Source organism: Rattus rattus, chromosome 16, assembly GCF_011064425.1.
Source record: "Rattus rattus isolate New Zealand chromosome 16, Rrattus_CSIRO_v1, whole genome shotgun sequence".
In the NCBI taxonomy this organism is placed as follows: domain Eukaryota; kingdom Metazoa; phylum Chordata; class Mammalia; order Rodentia; family Muridae; genus Rattus; species Rattus rattus.
The window spans coordinates 19,440,329-19,458,784 of record NC_046169.1 but is presented as its reverse complement, the minus strand read 5'-3'; the positions used below and the strand labels follow the sequence as shown (position 1 = coordinate 19,458,784).

The window sequence follows — 18,456 nt, the reverse complement described above, 5'->3', positions numbered from 1 at the left end:
GAAAGAGAAAGAAAGAAAAGCTCGTCAGGTGAGGCAGCGCACACCTGCAATCCCAGCATTCCAAGGGGAAAGCAGGAGGAACCAAGGGAACAAGACCCAGTTTCATTTCCTTCCCCTGTCATTCAAGAACCCCTGTGCTGGCTCTGACTAGCTGGCCTCCAACGTCTACTAGAGGCTGACATCTTGCTTCTCCTACCTCCCTATCTACTCTTCTGGAATGTTCTTCCCAGTGAGGAGGAATAGAGAGCCTTTGTCTTGTTTAAATTTCTCTTTTTTTTTTTTTTTTTTTTTTTTTCGAGCTGGGACTGAACCCAGGGCCTTGCGCTTGCTAGGCAAGCGCTCTACCACTGAGCTAAATCTCCAACCCCTTGTTTAAATTTCAAAGCCCTGTCTCTCCTATCCCAAGTCATCCCCCTTTCCCCTGTCTGTTTATCACCCGGGAACATATTACATTTTTGGTTTGGGGAATTTCTTGAAACAGGGTCTCACTATGCAGCCCAGCCTGGCCTAGAACTCAATAGATCTGCCTGCCTCTGCCTCCCAAGGGCTAGGATTAAAGGTGTGTGCCACCATGTCTGGTATATTAAATTTTCTTATCTGTTTTATTATTCCTCTGATCTCTGATCGCTTCGTTTTCTTCCAGCCTTTCTGTTCCGTCTAGTGTGCACACACACTGTGTGTGTGTGTGTGTGTGTGTGTGTGTGATGTGCACCCATGTATGCGTGCATATGACTATGTATGACTACGTGGAGGTCAGAAGTCAACTTTGAGTATCTTTCTCTATCCTTGGCCCCTGGAGCTCACGGTTTCTGCCGGGCTGGGTGGTCAGTGAGTCCCGAGACCCACCTACCTCCCCAGTTTACAACCCGATCTCTGGCTTCAAACTCATGTAGCCCAGACTGTCTCTGAACTCCTGATCCTCCTGCCTCCGCCTCCTAAGTGCCTGGAATCTCCGTGCTGAGACTGCTTCCAGGCACTCAGGAGGTGGGGTCACGCGTCACCACGCCTGGCTCCTTTACTTTACATTTTAATTTTTTTGTTGTGTTTTCAGTGCTGAAGATGGAACCAGGACTTCACGTATGCCCACCATCACTACTGACGAACCACGCCTCCATCCCCAATTGGTGGATTGTTCTAGTACTGAGACATCTCTGCTAGATGCCTCCAGCACCCTGGACCACATGTATGCTTCTATATACCGGGAGAGCCTACCTCTTCCGAGTCCCCCAGTCTCACAGAAAGTGGACCGGATGGACTTTAGTAAGCATCTCCTTTCTGGTTCTAATGGTTGGTGAGGGGCCCTCACTCCATCCATCACTCCACTGCGGGCGGCCCCTCCCTTGAGCACAGGCCCCTCCCTTGCTCTGAGCGGCTAGAGGACACACTGTACCTTCCTTCGGATTCTCTTCTAGATTTTCTCCGCCGTGGCCACATCCCCATTCACGTAATCTGGTTCCTCATCCGGGCTTCCTGATGGGGACGTGCGTGCACCTGTGGACCACGACAGGTCGTTTGCTGGGGCTGTTGGCAGGCGTACATCAATGATGTTCCCCAGCCAGGGTTGCTCAGGAACCCAGACCCCACAAATGACACAGGGCAAGTGTCAGACTGGTCATAGAGGACGCATGGTGTCTGACTGTTTTGTTTGGGTTTGTTGTTGTTTGTTGTCTGTTTGTTTGTTTGCTCCAAGACTGAGTGACCAAGCTCTGGAGATCCATCTGCTGGCAAAGGGAGCTCTGGTGGCGAGCAAGGCTTTCGTAGCCTTGGGTTCAATGAAAGCTGCACTATGAAGTGTGCCAGACCAGACGGAGGGAAACCCACCCAGGCCCACCAACCCTCCTGGATCAGCCAGTTACCACATACCCATAGTCCTCTTGGATTCTCGCCACTGAAGGATGGATACCGAGTTCTGGTAATCCTCGGATTCCTCAGTACCTGAGGGAGGTTTCAGGAACATTCTGAGTTAAGTCCAAAGAGCCAGGGCCCAGCGCTCTTCCCCTGAGGATGACCCCAGTCAAGGCGGATAATCCCTGGAGAGCTCCTTCCCCTGTGAGGGGTCTCCTGTCAGGACTTTGGGTGAACTTGACCCAAAGGCACCAGAGACTTAAGACTCTTGGGGACCTTCTTATTCGTTAAGGTGGGCCTAGCGCCCTGAGCCCACCTTTCTCGGGAGGGACAGCTTTACCTGACTCGGGGGTGCTGGGCTTGCAGATGAGCACATTCTCGTAGGAGTTGGAATCATTGTCTGTCAACAGAAGGGAGCTGGCAGGAGTCCTTGCCTGCAAGCCCCCGATGTCCCTTCCCCCCACTGCTCCCCCCCCCAGGGCTTTGTTATTCTCGTAGACCAGTTTTGAAAAACATTTACTTATGCATTTTATGTAATAAGTTTTGTTTATACGAACATCTGCACACTGCTCACAAAAAGATGGTATCGATCCCATTACAGACAGCTGTGAGCCGCCATGTGGTTGCTGGGAATTGAACTCATGACCTATGGAAGAGCAGTCGGTGCTCTTAACTGCTGAGCCATCTCTCCAGCCCCTTAGAGCAGTTTTTGTTGTTGTTGTTGTTGTTTTGTGTGTACACTGACTGCAAGTGTGGGTGTGGTCGGACCGGTAGAGGCTGGAAGATAACTCTGGGTGTCCTGCCTCAGGGGCTATCTTGTTTGTTTGTTGTCAGGATGTTTTGTTTGTTTTGCTAGACGGGGTTTCTCCATGTAACAACCCTAACTTTCCTGAAACTTTGTAGACCAGGCTGGCCTCGAACTCACAGAGATTCATTTGCCTCTGCCTCCCAGCAGGAGACCCTTTCTTACAAAACAAGAACAAAGGTTGGGCACCCCCAGGATCCTCAAGGTTAAAGGGAGCTCTGACTTCCGCCACTCACAAGTAGTCCTGAGGCTGCCGCATGTGTTCCCCACACCCACACAAGTAAATATTTCTTAAAAGATGTTTAAAAAAAAAATAAAGAGAGGAGAAAGTGAACTCCTTGGTGAGCGACCACGGCCCACTCCAGCGGGAGCTGAGGACCCAGGCGGAAGGTCCTGGTCCTCCCTCCTCCTTCCTCTCCTCAGTACCAGAAGTGTCCACGACCAAAGGCTCCAGCATCCTCCAAGCTCGCGCTGCCTTATCTGTCGTCAGGTGCCCGCGTCCTCAGATGCTCCCACCCACAGCTCCGCCTCTGCTTCCTGTCCTGTCTCTCCCTCCCTCTGCTCTGTCCCTTCCTCTGTGTGAGCCGCTGACCGGCTTCCTGCCGCCCCACCCACCTAGGCCTGTAGCAGGATCCCTCCATCTCTCAGCCTCTCGGCAGACCCATCTAGACCTAGGGGCTGCTTCCTCTTCTACCCCACCCCATCTCCACCTTACCTTCTAGGGGCTTCTGGAAACATCCCCAGTTGTAGTAGTCCGTGGGGATGGGATCTCTGGGAAAAACAAAACAAAATGGAGTACAGGTTGCTGGGCAGGTCTGTCAGGAGGGGGCGCTAAGGAGAAGCCATGAGGAGGTCTCCTCCAATCCGCTAGAGATGCTTCCCAGAGAGCCCCTTACTACTCTGGGACTAAAGGACGGTCAGCCTGGCTAGGACATTTTCAACAAGTCCCCACCTGGGCCATGATTTTCCCTATTCGTGACAAGAGGAGACATTCTAGGGGTCATTTCTTTTTTGGGGTTACATGGTTTTGAATCAGACCTTTCTGCCTCAGCCTCCCAAGTGCTGGGATGGCTGGGAGGGCAGACCTGTACCACTACATATAACTCTTTCTCTCTTCCTCCCTGTGTGTATGTATGCATGTATGTATGTATGCATGCATGTATGCATGCATGCATATATGTATCATCTATATATCTCTCTTTTCTCTATAAATTTATATTTTCTTATACATCATGTGCATGTATGTGCATGGTCACATATGCACATGCACAAGGGTGTCCCAGCACATGTGGATGTCAGAGGACAACTCTTGGGAGTCAGTGCTTTCCGTCAACCATGTGGGTCCCCAGAGGTGTCAGGCTTTAAGGGAAGAGCTAGTGTTCTACCAACCCCTACCTTATAGATAAACAGCCTCTGTCTCTCAAGCCGACCTCAAACTCACTATTCAGATCAGGATGGCCTCGAACGAACTCCTGATCTCCTCCCCAAGTGCCGGGATTACTTCATGCACGCTAGGCAGGCACTCTGTACCCCAGACCCAGCCCCAGCCCTTTTCTAGAGGGAGGGAGCCACATGTAGCCCACCCTGGCTGTGATCCCCCTGCCTCAGCCTCCTGAGTCCTGAAATGACAGCGAGTGAGTGCCATCATGTCTGCTTTGTGACCTGCCCTTCACCAAATGAACAGGATGGGCGCCCACCTCTCCCTCCCAGGTACTCAGTTTTTTATAATCAGCCACACAAGGCCAGGGTCACCAAGTTGAAGGGCTACCCGGATTCACTGAATGCCTCAGAAAGAAGTTTGGGAGAGAGACCCAGAAACAGGGATGCCCAAGGGCCACTCACACATAGGCAGCATCAGACTCCCGTCTGCTTCCTGGAAGAGGCCAGAGAGAAGACATAAGACAAGCTAAGCTCGCTCGGGGCTGCGGCCCATCCCCTCCCCGTGGTGCTACCCACCTTTGTAGAAGTTCTGGTACCTAGGGGACTCAGGACCTGGAAGAAAGGCTAGGCTAGGCTGTCTTCCCTCCGGGTCCTGCCCCAACCCAACACAGGCTCTGCAGCTCAAGCAAGGGCCTAGCCTAGGCTTTGGATGGCCATACCTTTGTACACGTTCTGCCTTTCTTATTAAAGCCAATTCCGTCAACCCCCAGCCTCAGCTCCCTCTGGAGCCTCCCAAGCCAGTACTTGTCCCCCTGTCCCAGCCCCAGTCAGGCCATTCCTGCCTGCTGTCACTTACCCTCCAGGTGGGAGAAAAGCAGCTTGTTCTTCCTGCAAGGATGGGGCGGGGGCACTGAGAGGACACCCTGGGGAGGAGATAGCCCCTCTGACCCTCTCAACAGGCCAGCCCTCTGCAGCTTGGGGACAGAATGAGGTCTAGCCCCTGCTCTGCCAGATGGGGTTCTCCAGTTCTCGGCCCATGCACAACCGAATGTCTTCCTACCTCTCAAATGACTTGTTTGAGGCTGCGTCCATCTGGAGTCCTGTCCGCACCGGCCTGGCCACTGTGGAGGGAAGCAGAAACAGAATATTGGCCAGGCACTCACCCAGCTCGGCCTTCGCCTGGTATATCAGGCTGGCCTCAGGGCAAGGGACCTTGATATGGGAAGTCCCAGCCCCAAACCAAACCCATGATGCTTCAAGGACTCACGGGAGTACGTCTGAGACGAGGCTACGCTCTGTTCATTTTCTTGCCTGCGAATACACAAGGGTATGGTGAGCCAGGCTCTGACACTCCTCAGGCAACGACTCGGAGAGAGGACGGAGAGCCAGATAGGGACAAGGAACACAGAAGATGGAGGAGCAGAGCCCAGGAATGTATGTGTCTGCACCCAAGGCAAGAGGATCAGTGTGAGTTTGAGGTCAGCCTGGGCTACAGAGTAAGCTCTACGCTAGCCAGTGCTACTGAGTAAGACCCGGCCTCAAAACCGAAAAGGAGAAAAAAACAAATATGCAAGCTTTAGCCATCGCTCAGGGTGGTCAGAGATGGAAGATTCTGTTTTCAGATCTCACTGTGGTTTTTCAGTTGCAAAAGGAAATGAGGAAGGGGGTGGGTGGGTGGGTGATGGGGGTGACATGGCCTATTGGGGTGTGCACGTGAGAGCTGTATGAGAATGTGGAAAGTACGTGCAGTTAGTAGAGGGGTAGAGAGTGGTCAGCTGGCTTCCTCCCTCACTTCTCTCTCTCTCTCTCTCTCTCTCTCTCTCTCTCTCTCTCTCTCTCTCTCTCTCTCTCTCTCTCTCAGACCTGACTGGCCTGGAACTTACTATGTGGACCAGGCTAGCTTGAACACAGAAATCTATCTGCTTCTGCCTTCTGAGTGCTGAGATTAAAGGAATATGCCACCATGCCTGCCTCTTGCCTTTCTTTTTCTGTTGGGCATTGAACTCACAACCCTGAGCATACTCCTCAGCGAGCGCTACACACACCAGAGCCATGCCCCAGCTCCTCACTGAGGGATTCTAGGCAGGGGCTCTACCACTGAGCCACGCCCCCAGCCCCTCACTGGGGGATTCTAGCAAGGGCTCTACCACTGAGCCACACCCCTAGCCCCTCACTGGGGGATTCTAGGTCATGCTGTATGACTGAGTCACGGTCCCTTTGAAAATTATTCTTTAATGTGTATGGGTATTTTGCCCATGAATATGTCTGTCCACCACATGTATGTATGCTTGGTGCCTGAGGAGGTTAGAAGAGGGCATTGGATCTCCTGCAAGATGAACTAAAGACAGTTGACAGTTGTAAACCATTATGTGGGTGCTAGGCTCAAACCCAGATTCTTTGGAAGAGCATCCACTGTGCCATCTCTCCAGCCCTGCTTTTTAATTTAAAAACTTCATTTGCATTTATTATTTACATGTGTGTAGTGATGTGGTAGGCAGTCTGATTGCCTTGTGGGTCTCAGGGAGGATCAAACTCAGGTCATCAGGCTTTGCTATCAGTCATTCTTACTGGCCGAGCCATCTTGCGGTCTGCTACTTTTTAAATTTTGAGACAAGGTCTCACTGAATTGCCAGGCTGGCCTTGAACTCCGTCTGTGGCCCAGGCAGGGTCTGGAATATCTGCGGGGGGGATAGGCGGGGCCCAGCCTCTCTTAAGTGTTTTTTTAGATTCTGCTTTCGCTCTGCCTGGAGTGAAGGTGTCTGTTTCCACTATGGCTGCCCTGTGATGCCACATTCCCTCAGATAGCTCCTGGACGCTTTCTTTTCCTCCATGGAAGCTAGGCATCCGTTTAGAGCCTGCCATGGAGCAGGCATGAGTGAGGGCACGGATTGGGTTCCTCAGGGGGCCCCCCACCCCAGGGTGCTCGAATACGCCAAGCTGGGGCAACTCACTGGTTCCTCTGCTCGTAGATTTTCTCATTTCTCTTCACCCCTGCAAGAACAGAAATGGCGTAGCTAGTGTCCCTGAACTCAGGGGGTGCAGTGGGGGAGGGCTGAAGTCTGGAAACCCCCCCCCTCTTTGTAACTGCACCAGGCCCTTGGCAAGGCCCTTCCAGCTGCCTGTCACTGAGAGGGTTCTTGTCAGCTGGGTGTGGTGGCACAGGTCTGTGATCCCAGGGCTCAGGAAGCTGAGGCCAGAGGGCAGGAACATTTGAGGCTAGCCTGGGCTACAGTGTGTGACAGTCTGAAAGAGAAAGAATTATAAGGAAGAAGGAAGGAGGGAGAGGAAGGAGGGGACGGAGGGAGGGAGAGGGCTGGAGCAGGAGGCAGGAAGGAAACGAGAGAGGGAAGGAAAGAAAAGAACTTAATCCCCTTTTGTGGGATGAGGATGACTTGAAAAAGAGGGTGCCCAGGTAGCCCAGCTTCCCTTCTCTCATCCTGGCCTGAGTGACCCCCCATGATCCAGCAGAACCAGTGTCCTCGGGACCATCTAGGGGCCACCATCTGGTCCTGGGTACTCACCCTCCTGACGTCCCCCTCACAGCCAGGTCCAGTCACAGAGGCCTGTGAGACACTTACCTGGGCGGGAGCACTGGACACACAGCCAAGCTGTGGTCCCCAAGAGCAGCAGCAGCAACAGTCCTGACAGTGGCCACAGCAGCTCCAACTCGGCATTCATGTTGGCTTGGGGAGGGCGCTGCAAAGCTGCATTGGAGATCTGTAAGGCAGTGACTCCCTGGTGTCACCCACCCAGCGTCTCGGTTTCTGATCTCTCTGGTCCCCGGCTCCAGCAATGTTGATGGAACCAACCATGTCTCCCATGTGACCCTAACCAGCGCACTAACTACCAGAACAGTGCACTAGAAGGTTCTGAGAGCGCTAGACGGCACCGAGAAATTGTGTAAAACCCTAAGCATCCATCCCCAGTCCATCTGGCCCTGAGAGACAGGCTCTTTAGTTCACAGGTGGAGAGACTGAGGCCGAGAAGCGCTCGCTCACGGTGGCTTTGCAGAAAGGGAGGGTTCAACACTCAGTCCTCGCCCTAGCATAGGGGTTTACACCTGTAATCCCAGTAACTCCAGAGGGTGAAGCAGGGGGATGGCCACTCTTTCCAGGCCAGCCTGGGACAACATAGTGAGTTCAGGCTAGCCTGGGCTAAAGGCTGAGACTCTATCAAAATACAACAAAAATAAGGTGGAGGGGCTGGAAAGAGAGCTCAACAGTTAAGAGTGCTTGCTGTCGGGTTGGGGATTTAGCTCAGTGGTAGAGCGCTGCCTAGCAAGTGCAAGGCCCTGTTCGGGTCCCCAGCTCTGGAAAAAAAAAAGAAGAAAGAAAAAAAAAAAAAAAAAAAAAAAAAAAAAGAGTGCTTGCTGTTCTTCCAGAGGATTCCCATTGGGCAGCTCACAGCTCATGACCACACACACACACACACACACACACACACACACACACACACACACACACACACTTCTCTACCCTTACTCATCCTGTTGCTGTAGGCCAATGAACTCCTCCTCTGTGGTGCTCCTCTCCGCCCCCAGGAAGACCTAGGTATTTCCTTTTCTCCACCATCCAAGAACCCCAGATCCTAGCAGCACCTTTAATCCCCACACTTGGGAGGCTGAGGCAGGCAGATCTCTGAGTTCAAGGCCAGGCTGGCCTACAGAATGAGTTCCAGGACAGCTAGGACTACACAGAGAAACCTTGTCTCAAACAAACAAACAAACAAACAAACAAACAAAGAACAAAAAAACAACACCAAGAGAACCTAGATTCTGGGGCTGGGATTTAGCTCAGCGGCAGAGCGCTTACCTAGGAAGCGCAAGGCCCTGGTTCGGTCCCCAGCTCCGAAAAAAAAGAACCAAAAAAAAAAAAAAAAAAAAAAAAAAAAAAAAGAGAACCTAGATTCTGCCTGTGGTGAGAGCTGGAGGATGCCCGTCATCCTCTCAGAGGAGAGAACCCTGAGACAGTCCCAGCTGTGGGACAGCACTCGAGGACTTTCAGAGTGAAGCTGGTCTTTGGGAGACGAAAGGGTGGGCCTGTGTAGAGGGATGTCTGGCGTGAGGAGGCTGCCAGTCCTCGGTTAGCCCAGGGCCACAAACAAGGCAGCGGTTATCCAAGCCTTGGTGAAGCCCCGAAGCCTGGTGAATGAGTGAAGGTACACCCTTCTCTACTGGGCTTATGGAATCAACTATTGCAACTATGAGAAGACTCGGCTCCCTAGCATGGGCAAGGGAAACAGTTGAGGAAAAGAGTCCTGTGTAAGGACTGTGAATGACTAAGTGGCTGGCCACTCTATCAGCACATGGTCCCACCTCAAGCTAGAGAAAGTGTGGCTAAGCAGTAGAGCCCTGCCTAGAATCCCCCAGTGAGGGGTTGGGGGCGTGGCTCAGTGGTAGAGCCCCTGCCTAGAATCCCCAGTGAGGGGCTGGGGGCATGGCTCAGTGGTAGAGCCTCTGCCTAGAATCCCCCAGTAAGGAGCTGGGGGCGTGGCTCAGTGGTAGAGCCCCTGCCTAGAATCCCCCAGTGAGGGGCTGGGGGTGTGGCTCAGTGGTAGAGCCCCTGCCTAGAATCCCCCAGTGAGGGGCTGGGGGCGTGGCTCAGTGGTAGAGCCCCTGCCTAGAATCCCCCAGTGAGGGGCTAGGAGTGTAGCCTTTGCTTAGGACATTGACTGTCTATCAAAGAAACTCATAAACTGAACATTAGCAACCTGTGGGTCGTGACCCTTCGAAAGGTCACCAGGGGGTCAGATTATGTCAGATATTTATTACGATTCATAGCATTAGCAAAATTGTGGTTATGAAGTAGCCATGGAAATAATGTTATGGTTGGGGGTTACCACAGCATGAAGAACTCAAAGGGCTGCAGCATTAGGAAGGTTGAGAACCACTGGTTTAGGACGTCAAGAAACAGAGCCAGGAGGACTGGGAGATCAAGGCTAGTTCTGAGTACGAAGTACAACCGTGTGTGTGTGTGTGTGTGTGTGTGTGTGTGTGTGTGTGTGTGTGTGTGTGTTTAAGGGAGAGAGGGATGTATGTATACAGAGAGAGGGATAGAGAGGAGGAAGAGAAGGTATGAGCAAGGGATAGAAGGATGGTGGGAAAAGGAGCGGGAATCAATTCATGCTGTCTCGCTCCCATGCTCCTATAATCCCAGGATGTGTGAGGCAGAGGCAGATCAGGAGTTCGAGACTCCTCGATGGGGGGAAAACAAGAGCAGGAGACTTGGACATCACATACGGAGGAGCAGGTTACACACAATCCAGCACTTGTCCAGCTCAGCTCACTTAGGACCCCAGGAGCAAGCTTGGCATTCAAGGCCGCAGGAGCTGGCCCGCTGACTTCTATTTCCTCCCTAAGGGCACCCCACGCCTGTGGAAGAAGGACCAGCCTCCATCCAAGAGCCCTGGGCTGGAGAGCGACCATGTGCTACTAGACCTGTTGTCCGGGGATAAGCCGGGCTCCGGAAGCCCTCAGGCCCCAGGACAGAGTGGGTCAGGACATCTATATCTCTAACCGGCCACGCAGGGGAGTTTGTCACGAGGTCTGTCATGGAGAGATGACAAACACAGCATAGGGTTAGCCACGTGGGTTGCTTCCGTGACGCCTGTCCTAGTCACAGTTCTTAGCCATGTGACATGGGAAGGGACTTGGCCTGCAGCAAAGACTGAGGGATTATATTATTCTGCCTGGTGACGTCTAGAGGGACGTGTGGATTCCCTCTACTGACCCCAGTGGGGTCTGAGGGGTTACTGAAGTAGATACGCCTGACCTAGTGGAGCAGGCCAGGAACCCTAGCAGCACAAGAGGCTGAAGCAGGGATATTGGGAATTCCAAGGTCTATTTGGGCTATTTTGCAAGTTCAAATCCAACGAGACTCTGCCACAAAACATTTAAAGAGGCCTGGGGGGGGGGAGCATTCTAGGACGTTTGCTTAGAATCTCCCAGGGGTGTGGCTTAGTGAGAGCAACTGCCTAGAATCTAGCAGCCTGAGGCTGCGGACACGACTAGGAGTACCTGTCTGCCTAGAATCACCCAGTAAAGAAGATAGACAGTTACGGAGGGAGGCAAGGGCAAGGCACTGGGCTCCATTCCCAGCATGGGGGGTGGGCAAGCTGGGGGAGGGTGGGCTGGAGAGATGGCTCAGAGATCAAGAGCGCAGACGCTCTCCCAGAGGACTTAGGTTTGACTCTCAACGCCCACATGGCAGCTCACGACCATCTATAACTCCAGCTCCAGGGGACCCAACCCTGTCCCAGTCTTTGTGTGCACCAGGCATGAATGGGGTATACACGTGTACGTGCAAGCAAAGTGCTCACACACATACATTGTGGTTTGGAGACCGGGGGTCACTGTGTAGCCCTGATGGGTCTAACACCTCACTGCATAGACCAAGCTGGCCTGGAATTCACAGAATCTGGCTTGCGCCTGCCTCCCAGGCTGCATCGTCATATTCCAACTTACTTAAATATTTTAAATAATTAAAAAAAAAAAGGTTGCTGGAGGGGAGAGAGAGAGAGAGAGAGAGAGAGAGAGAGAGAGAGAGAGAGAGAGGAAACACACTTCCTCAATGGTAAGATGCCCGTGCTCCTGTGGGTAACCCCTCACTCACATCTTGTAATGAAACTACATGAAGCTAATGAAACTCATTGGGCCACTACCCCCATCCCCAACCCCCAAGGAAAGAACATGAGATCAGAAGGGGATTAGTTGGGAGAGCAGGGACCAGTGGGAATCACAAGAGAGGTGATTTTGGGGTGAACATGGTCAAGGCACGTGCCGTATGGAAAGGTCATAAGCCTATTAGTCTGCATAATTAATGCAGACTAATAAAAAAAGGTTCTGAATGGGGGCTGGTGAGATAGCTTGCAGGTAGAAGGCGCTTGCCTCCAAGTCTGATGATCTGAGTTCGATCCCCAGGACCCACATGGTGGTTGATAAGAAGTAACTCTTGCAAGTTATTCTCTGGCCTACACTGTGCCACACAGGCGCCCATCCATGCATACAGTAATTTAAAATGTATTAAAATATTGAGAAAAAAAAAGAGCAGGTGTGAGTGCATGGGGTGCTTCTTGGACAGGGTCTGGGGCTTGCTTCGCACTTGGGGACCCCTCCAAGCCTGTTTTCTTCCCAGGGAGCAAATGGAGGTTCAGAGAGGTGCATACTGTGTCCCAAAGAAACACCGGAAAAGATAGAAACCCAGCGCAGGCGCGGTGAATTCCCTTCATCCCATCGGATGCTCTTTACCCTGAAGGACAGCAGGCAGGCTGAGGGTGTGGGGGACAGAGGCTGGGGTTGCAGGAGGGGCAGCCCAGCAGTCTCAAAGGGCCCCAAGGGGCCAGGCAGGGCTAGCTGTGGGTGTGGGGGGGACCGCCACAGCTCTGTGGCTCCGTGGGCCAAAATAGCTCAAAGGGAAGTGGGCAGTTTTCATATGAACAAAGCTTGCCTCTGAGGGCTGCATCAGAGCTTCTAACCTCAATGGCCCTTAGTGATCACTGCAGTCAAAAGGCTCATCCTTTGGGGAGCAGAGGCCACGAGGGTCCGCTTGGACGAGGCACACAGGACGCACCTCACACCTGGGATGGCTTTATTCATGGGGTGCTACTCTGAGGCCCGTGGTCTTAGCTGGATAACATTTCTGTAGTGTTTGTTTCCTTTGAGGCAGGGCCTCACAATGGAGCACAGCCTGGCCTTGAACTCACCACCCTTCTACTGCAGGATTCCTAATGCCGTGATTACAGGAGCATATAAAACCCAGGCTGACCAAATAATCAGGCTTTGAATGAGGTGGAAAGAAGACTGAACAAACCTATTGGAGCCAGGGGCCAGGAAGGTTGTTCGCGTCTATGTGAGTATGCCCGCGTGCCGAGGTCTGGCAGACCCCTGCCAACCTGGGCCACCCGTTCAGAACCAGAACCAAGGAGCCCAACAGTGCTACAAGGATTATCCGTCAGAAGGTACAAGCCAGCTCAGGCCTGGATGGACTTCTGGGGATAGCAACTTCCCCCTGGGTGGGACAGGGACTGGGCACAGTTCCCCCAAAGCATCCCAGGCCTGTGGCATTAGCCAATCCTCCATGGATGGGAGAGCCTCACATCTCTGGCTTTTGGCTGGCCCTTCCCATTGTTAGTGACAGAACCACCCTAGGGGGCTCCTTGGGGGTCACAGAGGCTAGGGGTTTGGATAGACAATGATAGATAAGCAGGCGCCTGGAGCTCCCGAGACAGACTTTCCAAGAGGGCCACAGGGCAAGGCCGGGGCAGGAGGTACCAGGTGTCTTGGCTTCCCTTCAGTCTATTGCTAAGGGTCTTGGGGGCTGCAGTGCAAGGGACACCTGCTCAGCAGAGTACCCCTGGAGAAGACATACCTGAGAATGAGGGCTCCTCACCATGGCCACTTCATCCTGTGCCCGCACACCTGCCCAGGCTGATGCCAACAGCACCACTGACTCTGGCGAGCAGCAGGCAAGGCCGTTGGCTTCCTGTCACTACTGAATCATCCCTCTACATCCGCCTCGGCCAGACTACTAGGGTGGTTAATGACAAAGGGGGTGGGGCAAAGACAGAAAAAGAGAGAGAGAGAAGAGCAGGGCACGGTGGTGCACGTCGTTAAATGCCTGCACTTGGGAAACAGAAGCAGGCAGGTCTCTGAGTTTGAGGCCAGCATGGTCTATATAGTTAGTTCCAGCCAGAACAACTGCACAGTGAGTCCCTGTCTCAAAAAAAGAAAAAAGAAAAAAAAAACCTCACTGGATAATGGCACTTTCCACCAAGCTGGACAACTTGAGTTCTATCACCTGAAACCATGTAGTGAGAGAAAATTGATACCGGCTAGGTCTCCCGATGCACGTGGACATATATGCACACACAGGCATATGTGCAACATGCATGTGCGCAAGCACGCACAGACATATATGCACACACACACACCCATGGGGGTGGAGAGGCAGAAAAGAAAACAGAAACAGACAGGAGAAATGGGAAGTGAGAGAAGGGCACGGAAGGACTGAAAAGCCCAGCACGCACAGCACATGCCCCGGCACAGAACCGGGTTACACGGAACATGGGGAAGGGAGGTGCACAGTGAGGGACAGGGGAGAGTCAACATGGACACACAGAAGTGGACAGGACAGATGGAAAGGTTGGAGGGACACACACGGACACACACACACACACACACACACACACACACCAGTCAGACACCACAGATGGGGAGACGCAGGTCAGGAGAGGATCATGAAGAGGGAGAGCCAGATGTGTAGACAGACAACCACGGGGAAGAGGAAACGAGAGTCATCCCAGCATCCACAGGCATTGGAGAGACGGAGACTAGAGTCGAATCCCATGGAACTATTACTTTAGGGCAGATAAAAAGATGAGGCACATGGGAGACAGGGAGACGGGCACAAAGATGGCAGACGGGACAAAGGACCATTGTTTCAGAGACAGCTGGATAGGCAGACAAGCTGCCTCTGTGTGCGTGTCTGTGGGTGCTGGTGGTGGAAGTCGAGAAGTCAGTCCTGGTGTCTTCCGCTTTGTTCTCTCGAGAGTCTCTGTGGCCCTGGCTGTCCTGAGACTCACTCTGGAGACCAGGCTGGCCTTGAACTCGGAGCTCTATGCTGGCTCTGTGTCATCTACTTTTTAGAAACAAAACTACTGCCTGTCTTTTTTTTTTTTTTTTAAACTATTCTTTTTTTTTAAACTATTCTTTTCTTTTTTTTAGATTTTATTTATTATTATGTATAAGTACACTGTCACTGTCTTCAGACACACCAGAAGAAGGTATCAGATCTCATTACAGATGGTTGTGAACCACCATGTGGTTGCTGGGAATTGAACTCAGGACCTCTGGAAGAGCAGTCGGTGCTCTTAACCACTGAGCCATCTCTCCAGCCCCGACTGCCTGTCTTTATTACATTTTTTTTTTTTTTTTGGTGTGTACGTGGACATGTGTGTCACCGAACCATGTGGAAATCAGAAGATAACCTGAAGTTGGTTTTTTTTTTTTTAAGATTTATTATTTATTATATATAAGTACACTGTAGCTGTCTTTAGACACACCAGAAGAGGGCATCAGATCCTATTACAGATGGTTGTGAAACACACCATGTGGTTGCTGGGAATTGAACTCAGGACCTCTGGAAGAGCAGTCAGTGCTCTTAACCACTGAGCCATCTCTCTAGCCCCTGAAGTTGGTTCTTTTTTTTTTTTTTTTTTTTTTTTTTTTCTTTTTTTCGGAGCTGGGGACCGAATCTAGGGCCTTGCGCTTAGGCAAGCGCCTACCACTGAGCTAAATCCCCAACCCCTGAAGTTGGTTCTTATTCTACCACGTGGGTCTCAGGGATTGAGCTCAGACTGTGTTGACTCTATTCACTGAGCCATCTTGCCACGTCATGGTTTTAATTTTCCCATCTTTTTTGGATCTCACTATGTAGTCATGGCTGGCCTGGGAACCCAGAGATCCACCTGCTTCTTCCCAAGTGTTGGGACTGTACCTAGCTTCCACCTTAACTGTTCCCTCTTGGCCTGAGAATCACCATGTTACTCTGTCTGTCTGGCCCTGTAAGCTCTGGTCATGTCCCCAATGCCCTCAAAGCTGAGATTACAGGTGTTTGTGCCCAGCTTCACTAAGGCCCGGGATCCAAGCTCAGGTGCCTGGGGCTTTTGTGAGCTTTAGTAACCGAGCCACCCCTCCCCCACCTCAGCCCAGACTACTTCTCAGCTGGGATTATCACTGCCTGAGACTCAGGGAGGCTCCTGGTGTGGGCAAGGAAGGAGATTGGCAGGCACCTCTGCCCCAAGTGACAAGGTTCATCCACTCACTCAGTGCACCCTGGAACTTGGAAAAGGTCAACACACATGTTCCACCTGCTGGGGACATCAAGGCAGGAGGCAAGATGATTCTCCCATGCAACCTGCTGTGTGGGTTTAGTGTATCGGTAGTCCTGGGCCCCACTCATCTGGGCGGTTCTTCCCAGTCTTTGTGCCTCCAGCCTGCTGCTGCCACCCTGTGGTGAAGCAAAGTAGCACAGCCACGGTGCTATTACCAGGAGACTCGGTGACCTTTGAAGCCAGCTCCCTTAGAAATCTGTGCCAGCCGAAGGTGGTGTGTCAGATGCATTCCGCACAAAAGACTGTTTCTTCTCCATGGGGTCAGGTCGGGAGGCAGGCACCTCTTAAGGCAAAGTTAGTGCTCACATGGTTGACCTCCTCACACTTTCCTAACAATTCCGCATTCGCTGACCTTTCACAGTAGCACACAGCAGTCGAACCTCATTCAGTTCTGGAGGGATCCAGTTCCTCTCAGATGCCTGGCATAGCCACTTGTAACCTCAGTCTTACGCCCTCTTCTGGACGTTTTTTAGGGACACACACACACACACACACACAGACACACACCATCCAAAAGAACCAAAACTGAACAGAAAGGCTCTGCTCAACTGGGTTAGGTTGCTTAGGGTCCATCTCCCACACAGCACACAGCTAGATGTGGAGGCACACCCCACCCCTAGAGCGCTCTAATGTTTCATTTTTAGACTGCCTCTTGGCTATGCAGTTCAGGATGGGCCTTGAACTTGTAACCCTTCTGCCTCAGTCCTTACAATAGCTAGAATTAGAGGCACTTCTGGTGTTTTGCAAGCATGAATGTCAACACTTACATGCCTGGAGGCAGGAGGCTGGCGTCAGACTTGTAGAACTAGATGAAGTTACGCGCTGTGAGCTACTGTGTAGGTCCTGGAAGGTCAGTGAATTTTTTTTTTTCCTTTTCTTTTTTTTGGAGCTGGGGACCGAACCCAGGGCCTTGCGCTTCCTAGGCAAGCGCTGTACCACTGAGCTAAATCCCCAACCCCCAGTGAATGCTTTTAACTGATAAGCCTGATCTCAAGCCCCAAACCATTTGTAGCCCTGGCTGTCCTGAACTTGCTCTGTAGATCAGGCTGGTCTTGATCTCAGAGACCTGCCTGCCTCTGCCTCCTGAGTGCTGGGATTAAAGGCGTGCACCTCTACACACAGCTTCAGTAGGGAGTTTATTCTTGATCTCTTTACAGATGGTTGTGAGCCACCATGTGGTTGCTGGGATTTGAACTCAGGACCTCTAGCATGCTCTTAACCACTGAGCCATCTCTCCAGACCAACATCTACCTTTATGCATTATCTGATGTTTGAGAGCTGAGGATGTGCAAACTTAGATTAGCAAGGATGGAGTAGGCTCCCTTCATGGAACAGCGGCTGCTCTTGAAGACAATCCAGGGTTCAAATCCTAGTACCCACATGAGGGACGGACACACACACAGTCAGCTCCACCATACCCAACATTGCCTAGCCACCATGAGCACCCACATAATACAAAGAAAAATCCTGCCCCCAAAGTCATCAATCTCTGGAGAGACAATCTGGCTAACAAAATGAATCCTGAAGGAAGAACACTTCAGGATGCAGTTTTCTGTTTGGTTTAGTCTTAACGCCACAGAGGCTGGCGTGTTGCTGACTTGTAGTGTTTTCATGTAACACATAGGCCTTCTGTTCAAAGCCCAGGACCAAACAAAACCAAACATGGAATCCCACAAAAGCAGAGAAACCAGGAACCAAATGTCTGAACTCTCTACATTGATGCACATGGTCCAAACACTGAAGAAGGTCCTCTCTGTTCGGATATTCTGCTAGGGCCACCGAGGTAGTAAGTTCCTCCATTTTAGAGGTGTGGTATCTTGAACTCAAGTGCTCTGCCTGTCTGCCCCCATAGGACTGAAGGTGGGCCCTATGCCCGGCACAACCATTTTATGTATAAGGTGTTTTACCTGCAAAGGTACTCACAGGCATGAATGAGGGCACCAGACCTCCTGGACTGGAGTTACAGACGCTTGAGTTGCCGTGTGGGTTTAATCCGGGTTCTCTGGAAGAGCAGCAACTGGTGCCACCTCTAGCTCCTCAAAGGCCCTCTCACCACAGCTCACACAGCTGGCTAGCCTGGCTGTTGAGCAAGCCCAGGTGACTTGTCTCCATCCCCTGGGTGCCGGGTATGCGTATGCACCACACGGATGTGGGACATGCTTGCACAGTAAACGCTTGCCCTTTAAGTGCCGAGACGACTTTCTTCTTCAGAGGCTCCAAGAATCAGGCTTCTGCAAACTGGGCCATGCAACACACCATGGAGTACAACTCAGTGGCACAGGGTTGTGTAGCAGGACCATGGTTTGACCATATAACATGCCACCCGAATTACTTTTAAATGCTTCTCAGTAGCACTCCCTTTTCTTTTTTTCTTTTTCTTTTTTTTTTTTTTTCTTTTTTTCGGAGCTGGGGACCAAACCCAGGGCCTTGCGCTAGGCAAGTGCTCTACCACTGAGCTAAATCCCCAACTCCACCTCAGTAGCACTCCCAAAGTTCAAAACTCAACTTCACAAGTGGCCAGAAAGACAAGCAGTAAG

The 18,456-nt window shown here is 51.8% G+C and overlaps 1 protein-coding gene across 2 annotated transcripts; it reads right to left on the bottom strand.

Annotated features, from left to right (window-relative positions):
* Nucleotides 1-1,408: 1,408 nt before the first annotated feature.
* On the bottom strand, nucleotides 1,409-8,184 carry Lat2 (linker for activation of T cells family member 2). 2 transcript variants are annotated; one of them, XM_032887059.1, is made up of 11 exons: nucleotides 7,609-8,184; nucleotides 6,982-7,021; nucleotides 5,298-5,341; nucleotides 5,091-5,151; nucleotides 4,887-4,918; nucleotides 4,607-4,642; nucleotides 4,493-4,523; nucleotides 3,366-3,421; nucleotides 2,186-2,245; nucleotides 1,864-1,935; nucleotides 1,409-1,491 (listed from the first exon to the last, which is right to left on the bottom strand). In XM_032887059.1, exons 1-11 carry the CDS (start codon nucleotides 7,706-7,708, stop codon nucleotides 1,409-1,411), a joined length of 615 nt encoding a protein of 204 aa, XP_032742950.1. In that variant the 5' UTR covers nucleotides 7,709-8,184. The 2 variants fall into 2 exon arrangements, with proteins under 2 accessions (XP_032742950.1, XP_032742951.1); XM_032887060.1 differs by lacking the exon at nucleotides 4,607-4,642.
* Nucleotides 8,185-18,456: the final 10,272 nt, after the last annotated feature.

What these genes read in the sequence shown, in the direction of transcription:
- Lat2 (XM_032887059.1), bottom strand. Translation starts at nt 7,708, where the DNA reads ATGAATGCCGAGTTGGAGCTGCTGTGGCCACTGTCAGGACTGTTGCTG. An exon ending in TGTCCAGTGCTCCCGCCCAG is followed by an intron (nt 7,022 to 7,608) that starts GTAAGTGTCTCA and finishes CTGTTCTTGCAG; the next exon opens with GGGTGAAGAGAAATGAGAAA. An exon ending in CTCGTCTCAGACGTACTCCC is followed by an intron (nt 5,152 to 5,297) that starts GTGAGTCCTTGA and finishes TTCCCTCCACAG; the next exon opens with TGGCCAGGCCGGTGCGGACA.